This window comes from Felis catus, chromosome C2, assembly GCF_018350175.1.
Source record: "Felis catus isolate Fca126 chromosome C2, F.catus_Fca126_mat1.0, whole genome shotgun sequence".
In the NCBI taxonomy this organism is placed as follows: Eukaryota; Metazoa; Chordata; class Mammalia; order Carnivora; family Felidae; genus Felis; species Felis catus.
In genome coordinates, this window is record NC_058376.1 from 121075279 (window position 1) to 121096747 (window position 21469).

General features: G+C 36.4%; 1 protein-coding gene across 4 annotated transcripts in view; it reads left to right on the forward strand.

Annotated features, from left to right (window-relative positions):
* The window catches only part of XRN1 (5'-3' exoribonuclease 1), a 119517-nt gene extending 101341 nt beyond the window's left edge, over positions 1-18176 (forward strand). For 3 of the 4 annotated variants that reach the window (XM_045037486.1, XM_045037488.1, XM_045037489.1), the window contains 10 exons: positions 1251-1312; positions 2807-2917; positions 3073-3195; positions 3656-3815; positions 5963-6144; positions 7751-7864; positions 7959-8061; positions 11709-11747; positions 12097-12257; positions 13269-18176. In XM_045037486.1, coding sequence (XP_044893421.1) covers positions 1251-1312; positions 2807-2917; positions 3073-3195; positions 3656-3815; positions 5963-6144; positions 7751-7864; positions 7959-8061; positions 11709-11747; positions 12097-12257; positions 13269-13571 — 1358 coding nt within the window. In that variant the 3' untranslated portion in view covers positions 13572-18176. The remainder of the gene's footprint in view (positions 1-1250; positions 1313-2806; positions 2918-3072; positions 3196-3655; positions 3816-5962; positions 6145-7750; positions 7865-7958; positions 8062-11708; positions 11748-12096; positions 12258-13268) is intronic. The other variant, XM_045037487.1, reaches the window with a different exon arrangement.
* The last annotated feature ends 3293 nt before the right edge of the window (positions 18177-21469 follow it).

Sequence of the window (21469 nt, forward strand, 5' to 3'; positions counted from 1 at the left end):
CAGCAGAGGAAATATCAAGTGCGGAGTCCTGAGTCTAATTTATTATATTTGATGTATGCATGTATCTTATGTGTGTGTGTGTGTGTGTATATATATATATCTTACATATATTATAATAATGGTCTTTTAAAATATTTTTTTAAGAAGCTATTTTCAAAAAAATTGTGTGGTTTTATAACTTTGGTTCAGTTTGACAACCACTTTGCACCAGTATCTATATGTTATTTTTGTTTCATTTACGTTTTTAAATTAAATATAGATTGATACCCTATAAATCTGATAAATGTAGCTTAAAGGTTCTATATTTAATTGGAATGCATTGTGGTTTTTCTCCAAATTATTATTTACATGAATGCATGTAACTACATTAGTTAGAATTCCAGTTTTGCTGTGTGTGTCTCAACAAAGGCTTAATGTCAGTACATGTTAACTTGCTTTTTCTTTTCCTCATTTTTGCAAGATTACTTCCTTCCCTTCTTCTTTTCCTTACCTCCCTTTCCTCCTCTCCCCTCCTCTATTTCCCCTCTTCTGTTCCCTGTCTTCCTATTTTTGCTCATTTCTTACCACCTCTGTTCATCTCCCCTTCACCCTCCTTCCCTTCCCTTCTCCCTCCTTCTTTTCTCACCCTCTCTTTCCTCCTTTGTCCCTTCCTCCCTCTTTTCCTCTTTTTTCCTTTACTCCTTCATCTTCTAATTTATCCTTTTCATTTTTCTTACCATTCTCCCAATTTACCCTTAACAGAAATACTAAAATAGCTTCCTAGTTTTTCTCTTACTCTTTATGCCACTGCCATATTTTAATCTTCCTAAGGCACAATTCTGATGAGATCACTACTTGCTCAAAACCTTTCTGTCATTGGTTGCCCACTGCTTACTGGATTAGCTCCATTATATTCCTTGATCTCCAGTGGAACTAGTCTAGTAAGAGTTCCATAAATACATTCCTTGCTTTCTGCTTCCATTTCTGTTCTCCTGTTATTCCCTTTGCCTGAAATGTTTAGCCTCCCTTTGCAAACCTACATACTTCAAGGCTCATTTACATGTCACACCTTTCCTTTTCTCTTGTTGTTATCTGTGAGTATATCTTCTTCTGCTCATCCAAATTAAAAGTTTTTCAAGGTCTGGGCCTTTGTCTTCTTAGAATTCTGTGAATTTTCAATACAGAGTCTTGCTGTGGTAGATATTTGGTAAATTTCACTAGTTTGCAGCAATACTTTTCACTTACCAAAATTCCTATTTTCTTGTCTCTAGTTAAAGAAGAGTGTAAGAGTCCTAAAACTGAGAGCCGGTCACAAAAAATGTCAAATAAGCAGGTAAGCTTTCTTAAATCAAATTCTAGTAGCCAGCTTTTTATTACAGTGGGTAGCTGTGTGGCATCTGAATTTTGCTGCCCAAATCCATAAGTTGCCCAAATCCGTAATCACTTGGATGGAAAGTTACACAGCTAGAGTCAGGATTTGGAACTAGAGATACTTATACACACATACATATATATAAATACATAAACAGATATGTATTTAATAGTTGGGTGGCTTTGAGCAACTCACTACATCTCTTATAGCCTCAATTTCTTCATCTTTTCTTTTTTTAGAGAGAGAGAGCACGAGCAGAGGAGAGAGGCAGGGGGAAGAGAGAGAATTTTAAGCAAGCTCCACGTTTAGCGCTGAGCCCAACATGGGACTCGATCCTACAACCCTGGAATCACAACCTAAGCCAAAATTAAGAGTCGGTCGCTGAACCAACTGAGCCACCAAGGTGCCCCCTTAATTTCTTCATCTTTAAAATGCAGGGTTGCCTGCATGGTTCAGTCAGTTAAGCATCCAGCTCTTGATCTCAGCTCAGGTCTTAATCTTGGGGTCGTGAGTTGGAACCCCACGTTGGGTTCAGCACTAGGCTTGGAGCCTACTTTTATAAAGTAAATAAATAAATAAAAATTAATTAAATGGAGATAAAAATAGATTTATCTCACTTGATACATTTAGTCTGTATATACATACATACAAACATACCTACGTACATAAATGTGTGTATGTATGTATAAAATCTGTGGAAATATGTGTATATTCAATGATTCATTTAGGATCAACATAGCAAAGTTAATGATTAATTGTGTGGAGTAGCTTGGTGTGGGAGGAAGCTGAGGTTATTTATGTTTGCCTTTGTATAGTCTCTGCTGATTGATAAGGAGAGTATATGCATTTTATGATCAAAGAATAACAAATTTTTACTCTAAAAACATTCAACACATATACTTATGGTATATGTACTTTCTATATGCATATTTTTTAATTTTTTAAGAATTTTATCTCTTATAAGTTAGTCATATATCAAATATATAAAAGGCACCTTAGCAGAATATTTGGCACATGCCAGGTTATCAGCAAATGGAACCCATTAATATTTAGATACCAGTAATGGTTGACTTTTAAGGCCCTCTTTTTCTGAAATTCTTATGCTATAATTTCCTTTCTTCTAGGAAGGGATTTATAAACTTTGTTATTCTTTCTCGGAATAGTGTTTTTAATGCTAAAATACTTAAGATTTGAAAGAAAATTAATTGTATTGAAATGCAATTAGAATCACCACTATTGCTTCATTGAAAGAATATTCATAATTGAAGGAAATGCTAAATCTCATTTAGAAATTAATGAAGATGCAGATCTAAGTTTTTTCCTCATCCAAGTTTACAAGCCCCATTTTTAAGATATAAAAGAAAATGGCACTTAAAAAAATTTGCAGTAATTTATTTAGAACACTATTAAATGACAGCTATTTGCACAAAAAGCTCATTTTTAACTCTTTTATAGACATTTGGAGGGCCTGCCAAATGTAATATTAAGCTATTGAAGAGAAATGAAAGTGCAGAAGTCTCAGAAAACCAGAAGGTTCTGACTGGTTACCCAAATGCTGTTGATAAGGTAAAAGACCATTTATTCAATTTCTGTTGCCAAACTTTAGCAGCTGGGAAGATGATTGGGTGAAAATTCAAATGATCGTTTTTGTACCTAAAATTCTTAGCTTTTTCCGTGTCCTCATATTTTCATCTTTATGCACAAAATATTTATTCTTTTAGCCTAACCCTGGAATTGAGAACTTTTTAGCATCCTTGAATATCTCCAAAGAAAATGAAGTACAGTCATCTCATCATGAAGAGCCTCCAAGTGAAGAACTTTTGTCACCACAGTCATTTGCTATGGTTTGTGTTCTGTAGGAGCTTTTGTACTGTCTGTAGTAATTTTACTATTGTGGCGCATGCATACATACCCCATGCAACTGTTACAACACTTTTATGTCCTGTGGACTGGTATGTTGCATCATTATTGTCATCTTGTAGGGAAAACCAGGCTTCCCTGGGCATTTTAGTTATCCGTATGTTTGGTTTTTTTAGACCTGTATGTTTGCTTTTCAAACATTGCCACCAGGTAATTTGGTCAAGTTAAGCAGAAGAATAAGTACTGTTTCTGTGGCAGGAAATGTGGACATTTTGTTTCAACTCTAGACTGTTGATTTTGCTCATTCCTTACCTGAATGTAATTATCATCTTAATTTTTAACACTAGAACTCACTAAAAGAAAGGTTAATAAGCTCTGTAACTCTAAGGTTAACTTTTCTCCACCTACCCCCACCATCTGCATACCAATTATTTTCAAAAACAGAAAGGAACTCGGATGCTGAAAGAAATACTAAAAATTGATGCCTCTGATACTGTGGACCATAAGAACGAAATGAAGCAGTTTGGTAATGAAGCCACTGTTTCCTCTAATAGAAGAGATGAATATGGACCTTCCTCACAGCCTCAACAAAATAAGAAATTAAGTACGTGAACAAAGTACTAGTACTAGTAACCAATATCATTTCAGATGTTCCGTTCATTTGGGTTGTTTTATCATGTGCTTTTGAAGATAAAACTACCTGTAGTTTTAAAAGAGTATAATGAAGAGAAACAAATAAGAATGTAATTTTTATGCTGTGTCATTAAATAATAATATAACTCTGTAACTAATAGCTCTATAGTCCCTAAATGTCTTCTTATGATTACTTAAATTGTGCTTTTGCAGATACTCATTCTGTAGTGCCCAAACCTAGACAAGTTTTCACATTCTAGCTTTTTTTCCCTCAGTAATTTAAAAATAGTTTTGTAACTTAAATATATTATTTAACTTTACTAAGATTTTAAGGGTTTTTTTCATATTTATAAAATGAGAATAACATTGTAAAGGACTCTTGCAATAACTATATGATACATACAAAGCAGCTTGCACTGTGTCTGGCATATTACAGGTACCAATATACCTATAATTGATATAGCATTATGTTCTAATAGCTTGGCCAATAGAAGAAGCTACAAAATCAATTATAAATAATTAATGGAGGTAGACACTGTAAAGTGGGTGCTTACCTTAAAATTTTGAAGCCTATAGCATGCCATGTGGCAAATACGTAGCCAGATTGGTTTTTTTAAGTTTATTTATTTATTTTGAGAGAGAGACTGACTGAGAGCACGAGAGGGGCAGAGAGAATCCCAAACAGGCTCCACACTGTCAGCACAGAGCCAGATGTGGGGCTCAAGCCCACGAACCGCAAGATTATGACCTGAACCAAAACCAAGAGTCACACTCTTAAACGAACTTAGCCACCCAGGTGCCCCATAGCCAGATTTTAGTACACATCCATATTTGCCCCTACTGTCTCTGTCCCCTATACTTCAGTATTTTGTCTGTATAATTATCTGCAAAAGCCTACCAGGAAGAATGACTAATGCAAAAGTACGTGGGGACAGAAATTTCTCAGGTAAAACAAACAAACAAACAAACATCAGTTTGAAATAAGCAGAACTGACTTCATTAAGCATCAAAATCTGGAACAGAATCAGAGCCTAGCTTCATTTATTTTATATTCCAGTGAATAATAAGATAATCAATTTACAATTTGAGTAGCTATTAGGAAACTATCCTGGTGACAGACGTGCTCTTGGAATAACAAAACTGGAAAAAGATGGTCTTGCTGTCAAAAAACAAGTAACTTTTATTTCAGAATAATGAAGAATATATCTCTTAAGAGTCGAGAGCTCAGAATCCAGCCCAAGTAACAGAGTTTGCAAGTTGTGTGGCTTTAGGCTAGCAACTTAACCTTTTTTTTTTAAATCTATAACGTGACAGGTTTAGGTTCATTCTTCACTGGGGTATGCTCTTGTTCTATTAGTTTGTTCATCCTAAAGAATGTGAACTCTTAGAATGTTTTAATCATCTGTAAAAGCACTTGAAAGGGTTACTTTTAGAAAAACTTTTAAGCAGCTTCATTTTGGAGCAATAAGACCATTTATCCATGTGTCTCAGAATGTAGGATGGAATTTTGACAAGAATGAACCCAAAGCCTCAAAACTTAAGAATTAATTGTAAGGTGCCTGGGTGGCTCAGTCCTCTGAGCGTCCGACTTCGGCTCAGGTCATGATCTCACAGCTTGTGGGTTCAAGCCCTGCGTCAGGCTCTGTACTGACAGCTCAGCGCCTGGATCCTGCTTCAGATTCTGTGTCTCCCTGTCTCTCTGCCCCCTCCTCTGCTCATGCCATGTCTCTCTCCATCTCTCAAAAATAAATAAACTTTAAAAAAAAAAAAAAAAGAATTGTAAATCAGCTCAAAAAAAAACTATTTGCTTATTCAAATTTTGCTTTGCTCGAAAATAACTATGTAGTCATTAATCTCTCAAGATGTCAGTTTTTGCAGTCAGCTACTTACCATGTTTTAAAATCTTCATCATGAATCATTACTCAGTTACAGTCATTTAAAAATCTGTATTGAATTCTTGGTAATTTTAGGCAGTACTAGATAGTTCTTCTATTTGCTTCATGGGAGATTCCTCTTTTCACCTTTTAACAATTTTTTGCTTGCTATCTGTAAAACCCTACAATAACTGCATAGTTCAGTATATCATTTAATATAGATATATTTTCTCTTTTTTGGTAGCATCTTACATGAATAAGCCTCACAGTACTAGCGAATACCATAATGTTCAGCCTATGGACCATGTGTGTTGGCCTGCTCCCAGCCATATCCCTCCTGTGTCCACACCAGTAACTGAACTTTCTCGAATTTGTTCCCTTATTGGAATGCCACAACCAGATTTCTCCTTTCTTAGAACACCACAGGTATAGTATACTACTGTTCCATTTATTTAAGTTCTTTAACACTGATCTTAAATAGATTAACTGAAAATCTTTGGCTAAAAATAATATAATGGAGCTGAGTTTTTGTACGTTATGAGCAACATAGATTTATTCTTCCCACTATGGCTCACTCATATTTATGCCAGAGCCCTCAGAGATGCTGACAGAGAGGAACCTGGGCAGCACGTAGTCTTGGGCAGATTGATAGAGCTAGGGATCTTGGTCTATTATAGCAGCAATTTTCAAAGCTTTGGCCTAATAAACTCCCACCTTTTTTTTTTTTTTGAGGACCCCAAAGGATTTTTGCTTACTTGTTTTATATCTATATCAACTGTATTAGAAATTAAAACAAAAAATTAAAAGCATTATTTATTAAAAATAACCTTTCAAAAATTTTAGTGAGTGGCACTGCTCTACACTTTTACAAATCTTTTCCATCTCTAGCTTAATGGAATAAGCTAGATTCTCATATCTGCTTCTTACTATCAATCTCTTATGATTTGTTTTGGTTAAAATACATGAAGAAAATCTGGCCCCAGACAGACTGATAGTTAGAGAAAAGGAGGGAATTCTAATAGCCTTTGCAGATAGTAGATACTTTTTGATACTACATTAAAATATGGTATTTTCTTAGAAGTTAGTTGCAGTGTAGAATCTAAAGCTATATCAGTGAATTTTTTGTCCTCTATATACTTGTGAGAAACTGAGAGTGGAAAAGACAAATAGCACCTTAATATCATTATTAAAATAGTTTGGACCTCAAGGACCTCCTGAAAGGGTTTCGGGGACCCCCAGGGGCCCCAGACTGTACCTTGAGAACCACAGACGATAGGAAAGGTTATTTGATCCTCTTTATATCCAAGTTGTTAATATATTCTCACCTAAAACAGAAAGTAGGCTTAAACTCACAACATCACATAAAAATGACTACCTTTTAAAAAAGTAGAATTTTTAAAAAAATTTTTTTATAAAAGAAAAAATGTGTAATAAAGAGTTGTAACTTCTGTGTGAACATAAAATTGGACATAACCTCTAAGTCTTTTAGATTTTGGCAGTTAATTCATATTAATGAAATATCTGCTAATTGGAGGATGGTGTAAAGCAGGAGTCAGAATTTTTTTTTTTTCCCAAGGGCTAGATAGTAAGTATTTTAGGCCTTCTGGGCCATATGGTCTCTGTCACAGCTACTCAGCTGGGCAGTTATAGTATGAAAACAGACTCAGGCAATACATGAAAGAAGGGACTTGGCTGTGTTGCAAACACAACCCTTATTTATAAAAATAAGCAGAAGGCCTAGTTTCCCAACCCTTGGTATAAGGAAAAAATTTTGTTGGCTTTCATTTGCATTAGGATGCCTGACCCTTCAGCTAGCTTAAAGAGCATTTTATTTTGTAAACATAGCAAGATAAGGAAACAATTCTAAAATTTTGCAGGGCAACCCAAAACTTAAAATGATTGTCCTTTGTTGAATTTTTGAATTCTTTTTTATAGAATGTCACATGAAAGTATTCTACTTGTTTAAGCTTGAGGGGAGAAGGTCAACCTCCTAGACAGATAACTTCATAGACATTCATGTTCTCTTTTTTAGACGATGACAGTTTGCCAGGTAAAATTATCTAATGGCTTACTGGTACATGGGCCACAGTGCCATTCTGAAAATGAAGCCAAGGAAAAAGCTGCACTTTTTGCGTTACAACAGTTGGTAAGAATTAATCATGACTTCTCTACTAAACTTTTAATTAATCTCTATGGATGTTTTTGTTGCATTGTCTTCTAACTTTTAAATACTTCCTTAGGGCTCCTTAGGAGTGAATTTCCCTTTTCCTCCACCAATATTTCCAAATTATCCTCCTGCTGTACCACCCGGAACCATTCCTCCAGTTTTTCCTCAACCTACTGGTAAGATACTTGGCCTTTTTAAATATTTGTTATTGAGTTTCTGTTTTTAGAAAGTTCTTTTAAGAAACATCATTCTGAGGAAACCAAAAATGTATTTAAATATCTAGGGAATGTAAGAAGGAATTGTGAGAAAAATAAGACTGGAACTAGAGATTGCAGATTTATCTAGAAATACCATTCCCCTCTATAGCCTCTAGTCTAGCTGAAGTAGGACTGTTCTTTGTTCTAGGCAGTCCCTTATTCCCCAGTAGCTGCCGACAGATGAATTTAGGTTTAAGTTAGACATCAAAACAGAGGTGGGAAAGGGGGAAGGAAAACAAGTGGAGGGAATAAAGAACAGATAAGGCTTTGAAGCTGTGGATGTGAAAGAAACTGCCCTTGATGATGAAGCTTCAAAATGAAGAATGAGGAGTTTCTAAGTTTACTGTGTGTCTCTTAATATTCTCTCATAACTGTCTTCCTCTTTCAAATGTAGAGCCTGAGTTATCAAGCAGGTAGCTCCCTGCTTCCTGTAGCCATTTGGGATCTTCCTAGTGTTCTGAGGGAATAAAATGGTCACTCTGGAATCAGAACTCTTTTTGTCCAGGGTCTTTTACTGCCTGACTTTGCAAAAATCATATAACTTCTTTGGGAATCCATTTTCTTATTTATGCTAGACTGTGTCCAGGATTTCTTTGAGACTACCATTTTATAATTTTATGATTCTAAATCTTAAGCTTATTAAACTTTTCTTTTATCACCCCTTTTTCCTAATAGCAGTTGGCTTCTTTATATCCTACTCATTATATTTTAAAACCAATCATTTGTTTATTGCAGGTTTAGCAATTTTATTTTCTGAGATTTTGGTGTAGGAGCTCTACACAGCTAATCCTCACTACAAACATTAGAAAACTTAATAATGCATATTAAACAAATTATCTCTTCTCTTGGCCCAAACTACATGAAACTGAACAATAAATTATTTTAAAAGTGTAAACCTTTTACACTTATAAGGACAGAGAGCTAAAAGAAGAAATATCAGCAGATTAGAGATTTGAAAAGAGTTCATGATGAGAAAAGCAATTCACAGAGTAATAACTAATTTAGCAGAGCAGGGATAAGCTACCCTAAAGTATCTGTAGAAGATAATCCAAATGAGATGATGAGCATCTCTCCTCCCTCATAAATCCTAAAAGTTTCAGAGCTTGAAAGTATCAGAAGCTATCAGAGCTTCCAATGAGGCATGGGCTGAAAAAGGGGGATTGTTTCAAAGTCTTTATGTGGAGAGATGGGACTCCTCAGATACCACCCCACACAGCCCCTTCAGGCAAAGCGCTGGAAGTATATTCTCCAGAGGACTCTCTAGATTCGGGAACACCAGGCACAGAGTACAAATATTTGGCTGAAAACTGAGATTAAGGTAAAGTTCCTTTTCCTTATCCTGTTCTCAGTTTGTAGCCAGCCATAGCTCATGTAGGAAGTTGGAAGATGGTTCTTTTCAGAAATTCACTGAACTATAAAGAAAATACCTGCTGACTTTTGGAGAATATATATATATAGTACAAGTAAAAGCCAAGAGATTTCTTTTTTTTTTTATTTATTTTTTTTAAATATTTTTTTTTAACGTTTATTTATTTTTGAGACAGAGAGAGACAGAGCATGAATGGGGGAGGGGCAGAGAGAGAGGGAGACACAGAACCGGAAGCAGGCTCCAGGCTCTGAGCCATCAGCCCAGAGCCCGACACGGGGCTCGAACTCACGGACCGCGAGATCGTGATCTGAGCTGAAGTCGGATGCTTAACCGACTGAGCCACCCAGGCGCCCCTTTTTAAGTTTGTTTATTTTTGACAGAGAGAGAGACAGAGCCTAAGTGGGGGAGGGGCAGAGAGAGGGAGACACAGAATCTGAAGCAGGCTCCAGGCTCTGAGCTGTCAACACAGAGCCCGATGCGGGGCTCAAACTCACAGACCACGAGATCATGACCTGATCCTTAGTCAGACACTTAACCGACTGAGCCACCCAGGTGCCCCAGAAAAGCCAAGATATTTAAATGTTAATCAGGAGAAAAAACTTCAGCATCAGATTAACATTTTTATTTTATAGATTCCTACTTTATGATATGAAAAAGTCCCAGTGGAAAAAAATGGAGGAAAGTGTATTTTATGTTTAGAAAAATGATTCATTGGGGAAATTGTGGAGTTGATCTATGCATAAGATTACTATAACATCTTTTAGGGGCACCTGGATGGCTCAGTCGGTTATGCTCCCAACTCTTGATTTCAGCTCAGGTCATATCTCACAGTCGTGAGATCAAGCCCCAAGTTGGGTTCTAAGCTATACATGGAGCCTGCTTAAGACGCTCTCTCTCCCTCTCCCTGTACCACTGCCCTGCTTGCACACATGCTCCCTCTTTCTCAATAAATAAATAAATAAATAAATAAATAAATAAATAACAATATAGCACCTTTTAAATAGATCTTCTTAACATTATGACAGACACCAGAGTTGCTTATAGGTAGTATCAAGGCCTAATTTTATAAATATTTTTAGCATTTTTCATATTAAAAGTTTTTTTCATGCAAGAATTTGTACACGTTTAATTCAGAATACTAAAATACATTATGATTCTTTTCTCCTAATCCAAAACTTTTTTAAGTGGCTGAATTATCAAACTATCCTATCTTATAGGTCTGGCTGCCTTTTTACTTCTCTGAAAAGAAATTTTGAACACAGTACATATCTTCCTTCAGTGGCAGTGTGCTGGTATCTCACCTGTCATTGTTTAATGTAGTAGTTCCCATATGCGGCACTGGTACTAACTGAATAAGAATCCACCTGTGGAGCCCATGAACAATACAGATTCCTTGGGTTCCTCAAAAAATTAAGAATAGAGATACCATATGATCCAGCAATTCCACTTCTGTGTATCTACCCAAAGAAAACAAAAACACTAATTCAGAAAGATGTATGCACCCTTATGTTCATTATAGTATTACTTAACAATAGCCAAGATATGGAAGAAACCTAAGTGTCCATCAGGGTACAACAGAGAAAGACAAATATCGTATGATTTCTTCTATATGTGGAATCTAAAAACAAACAAAACAGAAACGGACTCATAAAAAGAGATTGAACTGGTAGTTGCCAGAGGAGAGGGAGTTGGAGGATGGGCACAAGAGGTGAAGGGAACTAAAAAATACAAACTTTCAGTTTTGTACTGATCAAGTCAGGGAGATGAAAAAGTACAGCAGAGGGAATGTATTCAATAATATTTTAATAACTTTGTATGGTGACAGGTAGTTACTACACTTGTCATGGTGAGCATTTTGCAATGCATATAAATATCAAGTCAGTATGTTGTACACCTGAAACTCATATAATCCTGTATGTCAACTGTGCTTCAAAAAATACAGATTCCTGGGCCTCTGTGAGTCTGGTTTACTAGGTCTGAGGCCTTGCCTAGGAATCTGTATTTCACAAGCTCCCCAAATACTCAGATATAGAAATCAGGTTTGGAAACCACTGGTTCAGTGTGCTTTTAATATGAAACAAAATGTAATGTTTTAAATCCTTGAATTACAAATATTAGAATAGGGAAAAGAAAGATTCTACATGTCATATGAAAGTGATCAGATTTCAAGACTTGAGTTTTTTTGGTTTTTTTGTAGGCTGGGATCACTATGGAAGCAACTTAGCACTGGGGGCAGGTGAGATCCTTAAGATTTCTCTCTTTTTCTCCCCCAAGGGACAGTTTCATGATCCTTTTATTATTTTTTTAAATAGTATTACAAATATTCCTGAAGTTCATATTAGTATATGATACCATTGGCCTTTGTAGGCCAGACAGCATGATAAGCTGACTTCTATAGATGGCTTATGGTCCTAAGGGGGTGTCCCGAGGTGTGATGTTGTAAGCAAGATTAATCATAAGTTAAGTGTGTATATGTCCTTTGCCAAAATGATAAAAGCCAAAAAAAGGGTAGCAGAAGGTCTTAAATTTCAGGGTTTTGATGGTACTATTTTACTGAAAAAGAACTTTTCCATGATTTTTAACAGCTAATATAATGCCTTCATCATCTCACCTCTTTGGCTCAATGCCATGGGGACCACCAGTGCCAGTTCCTGGGAAGCCTTTTCATCATGCTTCATATTCTGGGACCATGCCCATGGCTGGGGGAATGCCCAGTGGTGTGCACAATCAGTTCATACCTCTACAGGTGAGACCTGAACAGAGAATTACTATATATATATGTGTGTGTGTGTGTGTGTGTTTGTGTGTGTGTGTGTGTGTATGTGTATCATATATGACATGTGTATACATATGACATATGTATATGTATACATGCATATAAATGTGTATACATATGTGTACACATGTGTATACATGTGTATACATATGTGTATGTATGCATAAATACATAAATGTGTGTGTGTGTGTATATATATATATATATATATTACATTTTATTTATTTTTGATAGAGACAGAGCACAAGTGGGGGAGGGGCAGAGAGAGACAGAGACACAGAATCCGAAGCAGGCTCCAGGCTCTGAGCTGTGAGCACAGAGCCCGATGCAAGGCTTGAACTCACAAACCGCGACATAATGACCTGAGCCAAAGTCGGACACTTAACTGAGCCACCCAGGTGCCCCAAGAATTACTGTATTTTTTAGAGAGTTCATTTTTTAATGGTCAAGGACTATTGAGAAAAATTTGTTTATTTAATAATTACTGATTCAAGGCCAACTAGAAGTCCAGTACTGGTCTGCATGCTAAGAATATATATTATGACCATTAGTCGGGGCAGCTGGCTCAGTTGGTAGATCATGCGACTCTTGATCTTGGAGTCGTGAGTTTGAGCCCTACATTGGACGTAGACATTACTTTTAAAAAATTAAAAATAATTTTTTAGAAAAAATAATACATTTTGACCAGTGGTGATCAGTCTGACCTGGTTCCTGCTATCTTGAGTTTGTGTTCTAATAATTAATAATTGCATCAAGTAACATTTTTTTCTAGCACAAGTGATTTTAAAATCAGGAATATAAATTTTCTTTAAGTTATGGAGAACTTTTAAATATTTAAATGCCTTTAATTGCTGAAGTCTGGTTTGGAGATTATAAGTAGAAATCACAAGTCAGCATTATTGACAGATATTAGCAACATGCTTAATGACACTAGTTTTTTCTGCCTGCATTGTTAATTAATGATGCTTTTATTCCTTAAAGGTTACTAAGAAAAGGGCTGCAAACAAAAAGAACTTTGAGAGTAAGGAGGCCCAGAGTGCTCCAGCTACCCCACTTCAGACTAGCCAGCCAACATCTTCCAATGTCACCAAAGTGATTCCACAGGAGACTTCATCAGCTTCCTTAAAGTCCTCTCAAATTACTCAACCTGCTTCTTCTTTTCAAGTTGAAGGCGCCTCCCAAGGCCACAGTATGTCTCACCACAAGTCAACACCAAGCTCTTCTTCAAGAAGAAAATCAAGAAAACTGGCTGTCAATTTTGGTGTTCCTAAACCTTCTGAATAAATTTGGTACTTGGAATTAAATTAATTTCTTTTCTTTCCAGCCAGCTTTTTAGAAATACATATCTGTGTCTCATAAAAAATTGGAATGTGCTATTTTAAAATAATATGTTTCAATTAAAATTTTTGATTTGTTGTCAGGCACTTTTCATGCTATATCAAATTGTGCATCTTAAACATGTACAGTTTGTTTTACATCAATTATACCTCAGTAAAGCTGTAAAAAAGAAAAAAAGCTAAATTAAACCTTGTGTTAAAATAGTATCAGTGGACTAAGCATTAAAATGTACCACTCTAACTATTGGCCTCATCATTAGAAGCATCCTAAACTATGACGTAGACATCATAGTGCAATAATAATAAATTTTGACACTCTTGAGGGATAATTAAATGGAGCGTGAAAATCGGGCCTCAAGTATAATTTACCAAGTGTGGATTTTATTTCTCTTTTTAATGATGTAACAAGTTTATCAGGAGAATGGCTCTTATTTATAAGTATTTTAACTTAGGTTTTGTTGTCTCTGAGGGTCCTTTAGACCTGCTGTGAAACGATCACACTTGTGGTGGTGCTGCCAGTTTTGCTTTATTCTAGATTTTGTACCAAAGCAAGTTTAGAATATTGGTCAGAGTATTTCATTTAACTGCTTAGAACTATAAATAGCAATCTAGATTTGAGCAAGTAATTACAATTTTTTAGATTACTCAAAAACCAGCATTAGTAATTTCTAATAAATTTAAGTTTCAAAATCTACAGGGTACAATGACCACAAATTAACCTTCTAACAGAGTAAAGTAAAATCTATTAATCATGTTGTTAGTTGAAATAAATTGTGTTACTCTTTTGTATAGCTTTTTACCTGCTTACCTAAACATATGTGAGAGCTCCACTGTTGATCCTTGTAGTGCTTCTTGGGACTGATGAAATTCTAATTTTTAAAAAAATTCTAAGGTGTGCTATAATACAGGCACAGTCAGTTTGTGGTGTACTTAATTTACATGACAAATGCCTGTCTCATTCTGTTCCCACATTTTTAGCTTTCTGCTGAACTGTTCAGTGACGCTGGCATTTTGTCTTTGCATGTCATGTGTGGGTGTGTAGCGTTCAAGCTATGGCTGTTGAAATTATTTTAGAATTTATGAAAACGTCTCAGTGGTACCAGGGCCTGAGTTTTTATATATATATATTTATCCTTTAGTTTTTGTGATATGCTTATATTTTTAAGGAAGTAAGTTATCATACTTTTTTAAGAGTAGAAACCATAATGTTTATATGGAGCTGCTTATTATTATATCCAGTTTCATTGAACTCATTAAAAACTCTGCCATGAGTCTTAAAGTAGTCTATTTGTTTTTTAATGCTGGCATTGAACTAAATGGATTCCTTTCTCTAACTGCTGATTTCAGAGTTTCTCTATATGTTAATAGGATATTTGTATATTAGTAGTGCCTTTAGTATAAGAGATAAATGTTCATTATCTGGCATTTATTATAGTCACGTGAGTTTCTGTGATTTTACTTTCTGTTAATTTTCCAGATTCAAATGTTCATTGGTTCCCAGCGTTCCCTTGTTGGGAATGTTTATCTGTAGTGGGATATTGAATAATGAGGCTGAAATAATTCTCAATGTTTGTCCTCATTATCTCACAGACTCTCTATTTATTTTAAAAGGAAACATCTATTATAGGAATACAATACAAAAAAGTGAAATTATGACAGTAATTTTCTGTCAACCTCTACTACTTTAAAGGGTGTAATATTTTTCACCTTATGTACCTGTACAAACCAGCAGTCAAGAATTGTCTCACTCATCATTGCTATGTGACCCCTCTAAAAATAGTGCACAACCCACATCTTTTTTAGAGTACAGAGCATGTGCCATCTTCTGAAAACTCCAAGAAAAGTTCCAACAGGCATATTGCCACCGAACTCATAAAGATATTTCCCGTGTTTGAGCAAAGTGAGCTGATAATTCTCCATGCGTAGGCAGTAAAAGTGTTTTCTTTTTGTTCTTTCCTCCCTTTTTTAAAAAACATAATATTCTAAAGGTCAAGATTAAAGAGAGATTAAAATAGGAAAGCGCTTGATAGTGACTAGATACTGGTCAAGCCTTCATGTCTTTTCCTTTCCCCCTTGTAGACCTATTCCAAATGTGGGCATGAGGTCAATAGATCAACAGGACTTGTGCCTCCCTGTGGAGGCTGTGAGAAGTAGAGGCTGTTTTTCTCTCATGATAATCTTGAGGAGACTGGATTCACTGATAGTATGGGAAACTTACAATTTTTCCCTTTTGGATGGGGCAGACTCAAACCAGCTCAAAGTATAGAAATATGCCCATTTGTTGAATCTGTTATAAACGTTCAATGAAAGCTGTGGTCTGTATAGGGCACGGAAGAAGAGAGTCCCCAAATGCTTCATGCTTCCACATAACTACAGCAGTTAAATCTAAATATTCTTATTCAATAATTTCTTTTTTTTTTGAGTGCATTAAATGAATTTTGAAGATTGATTCTTCTAGTCTCATCATACCTTGTTACCGTTTCCTGCATTACCTGATCATTACCTGAGTTTTATAATTTGACAGAATGTAATTGATTTAAACATCATGTAGACTAAAGTCTTAAACATCAGAGAGACAGTTGCATGGAAAATTATTTTTGCCACTGTGTGTACCTTGGTTTCAAGTTAAGACTTCCTTGCTTTTCAGAGGGATAAGTAGTTCCTTTAGAACTGAAAAGATAAGGTGGTTTTTTTTTTTTTTTTCTGTTGGTGGGAGAAATAACTCTTAATGCAGGTTTTTTGTTGTTTATTTCCTCTTCTATAATCAGGTGATCAGGTATTTGCTTTGGTTTTAGACTGATATTTCCAAACTAATCCAAATTCTTCGTTTCAAGGGGAGGGCCAGTGAAGAGGTAGAAGAAGCAATCTAATTAAATAAGATCAATCACTGCATTTTCAGACTATATTTCTAGCTCAAGGAAGTAGATAAGCTGCAGGGGCTTTTTTATTCACTCACTTTTTAATCATCTGTTCTATTTGTATTAATGAATCATACATTTTTATAATGGTAGTCTAATTTTTACATTAAGTAAATAGAACTGTCCAGATCTCCATTGAAATTAGGCCTAATGTGCTTTGTCTCATCGTTCAGAGCATCTTTTTTAAAACAACTGTGTACACTTCCACAACTTTTTGAGCTTTCTATCTTTCTTAGGATCATATTGCTTTCAAATTACATTTTTACTGTAGAGGACAATTAATGTATTGGAAAGAAATAACTGTGACAGGCATTCTCTACTCAAAAAAAAAAAAATCACAGAAGTTCCTTTATCATTTTTCTAGAGATAGTGATAGTACTCAAACTGGCAGTGTTCTTTACATATATTTTGTAAGCTTTGTCAGTGGAATAGTCTTTTTCATGGGAGCTTCCTTTTCGTAGTCAGGATAAGGCTTAAAATTCCAGAAATGAATATTTTTCAAACTGACCTGGTTCATATTTCCATCAGACTTCTCCATCTTCCACCAGGGGGCAGTAAGAGACAGTGTTGAAACAGAGAGACAACAGTGCTGAGTCAGCAGGCGTGTGGAAGTGTCAATGTTACAACACTGAGTTAAAAGCTCCGACGGCACTGATTTTTTTTTTTTTAAGAGGGAAAAAAATGTATAAAATAGTTTTAGTAATGAAGAATATCAGGAATATAGCTGCTTTTGTATTTGTGTGTATGTCAGTGAACCAACAATTATGCCTTGCTCAATCAATGCATTCAGCCATCTCAAGTGCAATTTGTGATGGAGACTCTGGTTTCCAATAGATAGTTTTACGTAGTTAAACCTGTAAAAATTAATTTTTTTCCAGAAGTACAGCCATTGCTGTTGATTTCGGCAGTTGGTATACTATTAAATTGCCTAGGCCAAATAATTAAGCTTCTACAGATATTTTAGTATTGTGAAGCTAAATTCTCATACTGTTTCTCATGAAATAATAGGACTGAGAATTTGGTCCACAGTTTGCTTTAAGTTATTTTATTCCTTTCCCTTTACAGCTAAGGGGCTTTTTCCTTTGTTTTGGGGTTTGGTTTTTTTGTTGTTTTGTTTTGTTTTGTTGCTTCAGGTCTCTTACATTTTCTTTTGTTTGCACCCAGTTGCTTCTCTGAGGGTTTTCATCTATTTTGATATATGAGTAATAAATCGTGTGCTGTATAATTAAAGTGTTCAACATTCTGTTCATTTAAACAATATAATTCATACATATGTATCTTAACTCATTTCTTTTCTCACATAGCTATTTTATAAGTAATTGGAATTTTTCATTAGATCTTATACAGAGCAGTATTTTATTAAAAATTCAAAAGGGAAGACTTTTATGTGCTCATTTTGTAGTTTTGGTTTTTTAAATATCTTTACATTGTCTGCAATTAAAGTGTTTTAAACTTGCATTGGAATGGACTCCGAATGTATTTTTGTGTTAAGTTGTACATTTGTAGATTTCTAGCATGAAGTTAGCCTCAAAATGTTGTGCAGAAGGATTTTAAAATATGAGAGTCATTGAAAGAGTTAAAACATCTATACATGTTAAATGCTATATGGATTTTAATTAAACCCTTGAGAATGATTTCATAAGCTGTTTTTTCTTGTATATTTACATTAGTATCAAAAGTAGAAACATTACAGTATCCACTTAAACCCTATATCTTTTTATATCTGTATCTTGAATCTATGTCATTTAAACTGAGACAGCATGGTTAGTGGAGAAAGTCTGAAGACTGTAGATTCAGATGGCCACTGTTCAGATCCTTTCTCTACTTATTACTAGTTGTAAATAAGTCATTATATTAGCTTTGGCAAGTTACATAAGGTATAAGCCTCAGTTTCTTCATCTTCTAAAAGGAAGAAAAACATTCTTCATGTTGTTAATATGTATAAAGCACTATGTACATTCTAGGTGTATTACAAATGTTAGTAAATAAGGATTTATCCTTTGTATATGAAGATCTATCCCAAATATACAGTCCTCTGAATGGTGCCAAATGCCTTTATGCTTTTCCCACTGAGTCACTCTCCAGTATCCAGTTTGTAGAGTCCTTGTGCCTGACCTGGCCATCTGGGAGACTCTTCTCTCTCTGTTCTTTTTTTCCTGTCATGATCCCCTGTATCTTTTCTACTATGCAAGGGAAGGTTCTTACAGAGCTACATAGAAAGAGGCTCTCATTTCTACTCATAAGACTGGGGAATCTACCAAGACTCACATCTTGCTGATATTAGCCATGTCTCACAATATAACTCCAATGCATTATTTTACCAAAACCTTCCCATGGTATGGGTGAGAAGGAGTTGGAAAGAAGGGCTTAAGGAGGGAAGAACCTCTCTTCCTACTGTATCTGCTCCCAGTCTGCCTGATAAATCTCAGACTGCCTCTAGTGAGACTAGACTTCACTCAAGACTCTAAAAAGCAATCACATCCTGATACAGTATGTGGCCCCCTGATCCAGCAGGAGGCCTGTGGTCTACACTTACCAATGGAAACTTAGCTAGCTATTTTCCCACTCCATTCCCCTAGACTGCCAGCTCCTCATATTGAGATCCATAGTAACCACTCCTCTTCACCCCAACTCTATAGCATCATTGGGCTTCTCTCCAATCTTGGTACCAATCTTTTGACTTGAGCATCAAAACTAAATAAACCAAAACCCATTCAAGCTAGCTTAAGGAAAGGAAATTTGTTGCAAGAAATTGGGGCAATCTTACAGAATACAATCCAGGAAGTACAATCAAGGTTCTCAGGACCTGAACCTTAGGGGGTTACCTTCCAGTGCACTCTGTCTCCTCTCCATGGGGCTATGAGGTCTGTAGTCTCTGTGACTCTGTAGGTCGGGTCACTCATCTGTAATAGTGGTGAGAGGGGAGGGGAAGGCAGGTTGTTTTGAGCTGCTCCTACCGGCCTGTGAGTTGACAAGGAAATGCTGACCTCTCTAAGTCAGGCTCTTACGCAACAACCACATCCTGGTCCAGCAGTTCTTACAGTTTTTACATAAAAGAAAGCCTGCAAAACAGCTTTACCCTGATAGTAACCAAAGCTCACTGTATGATGTGCCTGTAAACAGCTCTCATAAAAGGGCCATCCCAGTTAAACCCCTTCAACTTGGCAAATGGTTGCCTTTAGAATATTCCAGTGCTTGGGGCGCCTGGGTGGCTCAAACATCCGACTTTGGCTCAGGTCATGATCTGGTCGTCTGTGAGTTCAAGCCCCGCATCGGGCTCTGTGCTGACAGCTCAGGGCCTGGAGCCTGCTTCTGATTCTGTGTGTGTGTGTCTCTCTCTCTGCCCCTTCCCCACTCATGCTCTGTCTCTCTCTCTCAAAAATGAGTAAATGTTAAAGAAAAGAATTTTCCAATGCTTTATGGAGCCCCTGATTCCTACCATTGTAGGAGTGTTAGCCATGTTTCACTGAGTTCCTAGATAATCAATCAATAAGTAAGTCTACTGATCACTAAGTGCCTAATATCCCAGGCCAATATTATAAATGGTTTACACAGACTATACCCTTTAATCCTCATAACCCTACCATGTAAATAGGTTTTACCTATGCAGTAGTCTGACTTGAAAACCTACACTCTTAACCACTTTGCTATAGTATAAGGTTCAGGTTTCATAATCTAGTTTTCACATCAACACTGTGTAGTTTTGTTAAAAATATACTCTCATTTTATTTGTTGTTTATTGGTATCTTTTAAGGACTTAGTACAAGCACAGCATTAACAAATAGGAATAATGGGGCACCTGGGTGGCTCAGTTAAATGTCCAACTTCAGCTCAGGTTATGATCTCGTGGTTCGTGTATTCAAGCCCCACATCTGGCTGTCTGCTGTCAGTGCGGAGCCTGCTTCAGATCCTCCGTCCCCTTCTGTCTCTGCCCCTCACCCCATCTCAAAAGTAAACATTTAAAAAAATAAGAATAAGACCTAGTCTTGACTATCCCCAAAGTCAGTAAAAGAAGGACAAGTAAACACGAGGCACAACACCAGTGTAACAAGTCCACAAGAAAGGGGAACCTCACAGGCTGGGAAAGTATCAGGGTCTCTTTTCTGATCCAGCAGGAGGCCTGTGGTCTATGCTTAAAGGACTCAAGTGAGGGAGGAGACTGATCAGGGCTGAATTGTATGGTGCCAATTTAGACAGTAAGAGGTAAAATGGAGGTGAATGTAGACACTAGGTCATAAAGAGCATTACAGACCATGTTAAAATGTTTTAATTTCATCCTGAAGGCTATCTTAGTCAAAGCAGCTTTGTTTGGACATAACAAAATCCCACTTAAAGTAGATCAAGAAGGGGCACCTGGGTGGCTCAGTCGGTTGAGTTTCTGACTTTGGCTCAGGTCACGATCTCATGCTCTGTGAGTTAAGCCCTGCTTCGGGCTCTGTGCTGACAGCTCAGAGCCTGGAGCTGCTTCAGATTCTGTGTCTCCCTCTCTCTCTGCCCCTCCCCCGCTCATGCTCTGTCCCTCTGTCTGTCAAAAATAAATAAATATCAAAAAAAAATTTTAAGTATCTCAAGAAAAAATAAAATAAGGGTGGGGGTAGAAGATTTATCATATGGATGCAGGAAAATTACCTAGAATCCAAGAGCAAGAACATAGCGGGGCTTCAAAGGGGCCTGGACCAAGAACAAAAAAGCCATCCAGAACATGGATATCTTATCTTTCCTACTCTCATCTCTGCCTATTGAACACTCCTGGCTTCCGTGTTCCAGCTATACATTGCCTCAGTACCAGCAACCAGCCTAGGGCTAGCATGTCTCCATCTCAGCTCCAGATGGGTGGAATTGTGTCAGGTGTCCACCTCTGCCCAGGCAAGTAAGGTCAGCCAACTAATACAAACATGTCTGCTGTGGCCCATTCTTGTGGAGCAGC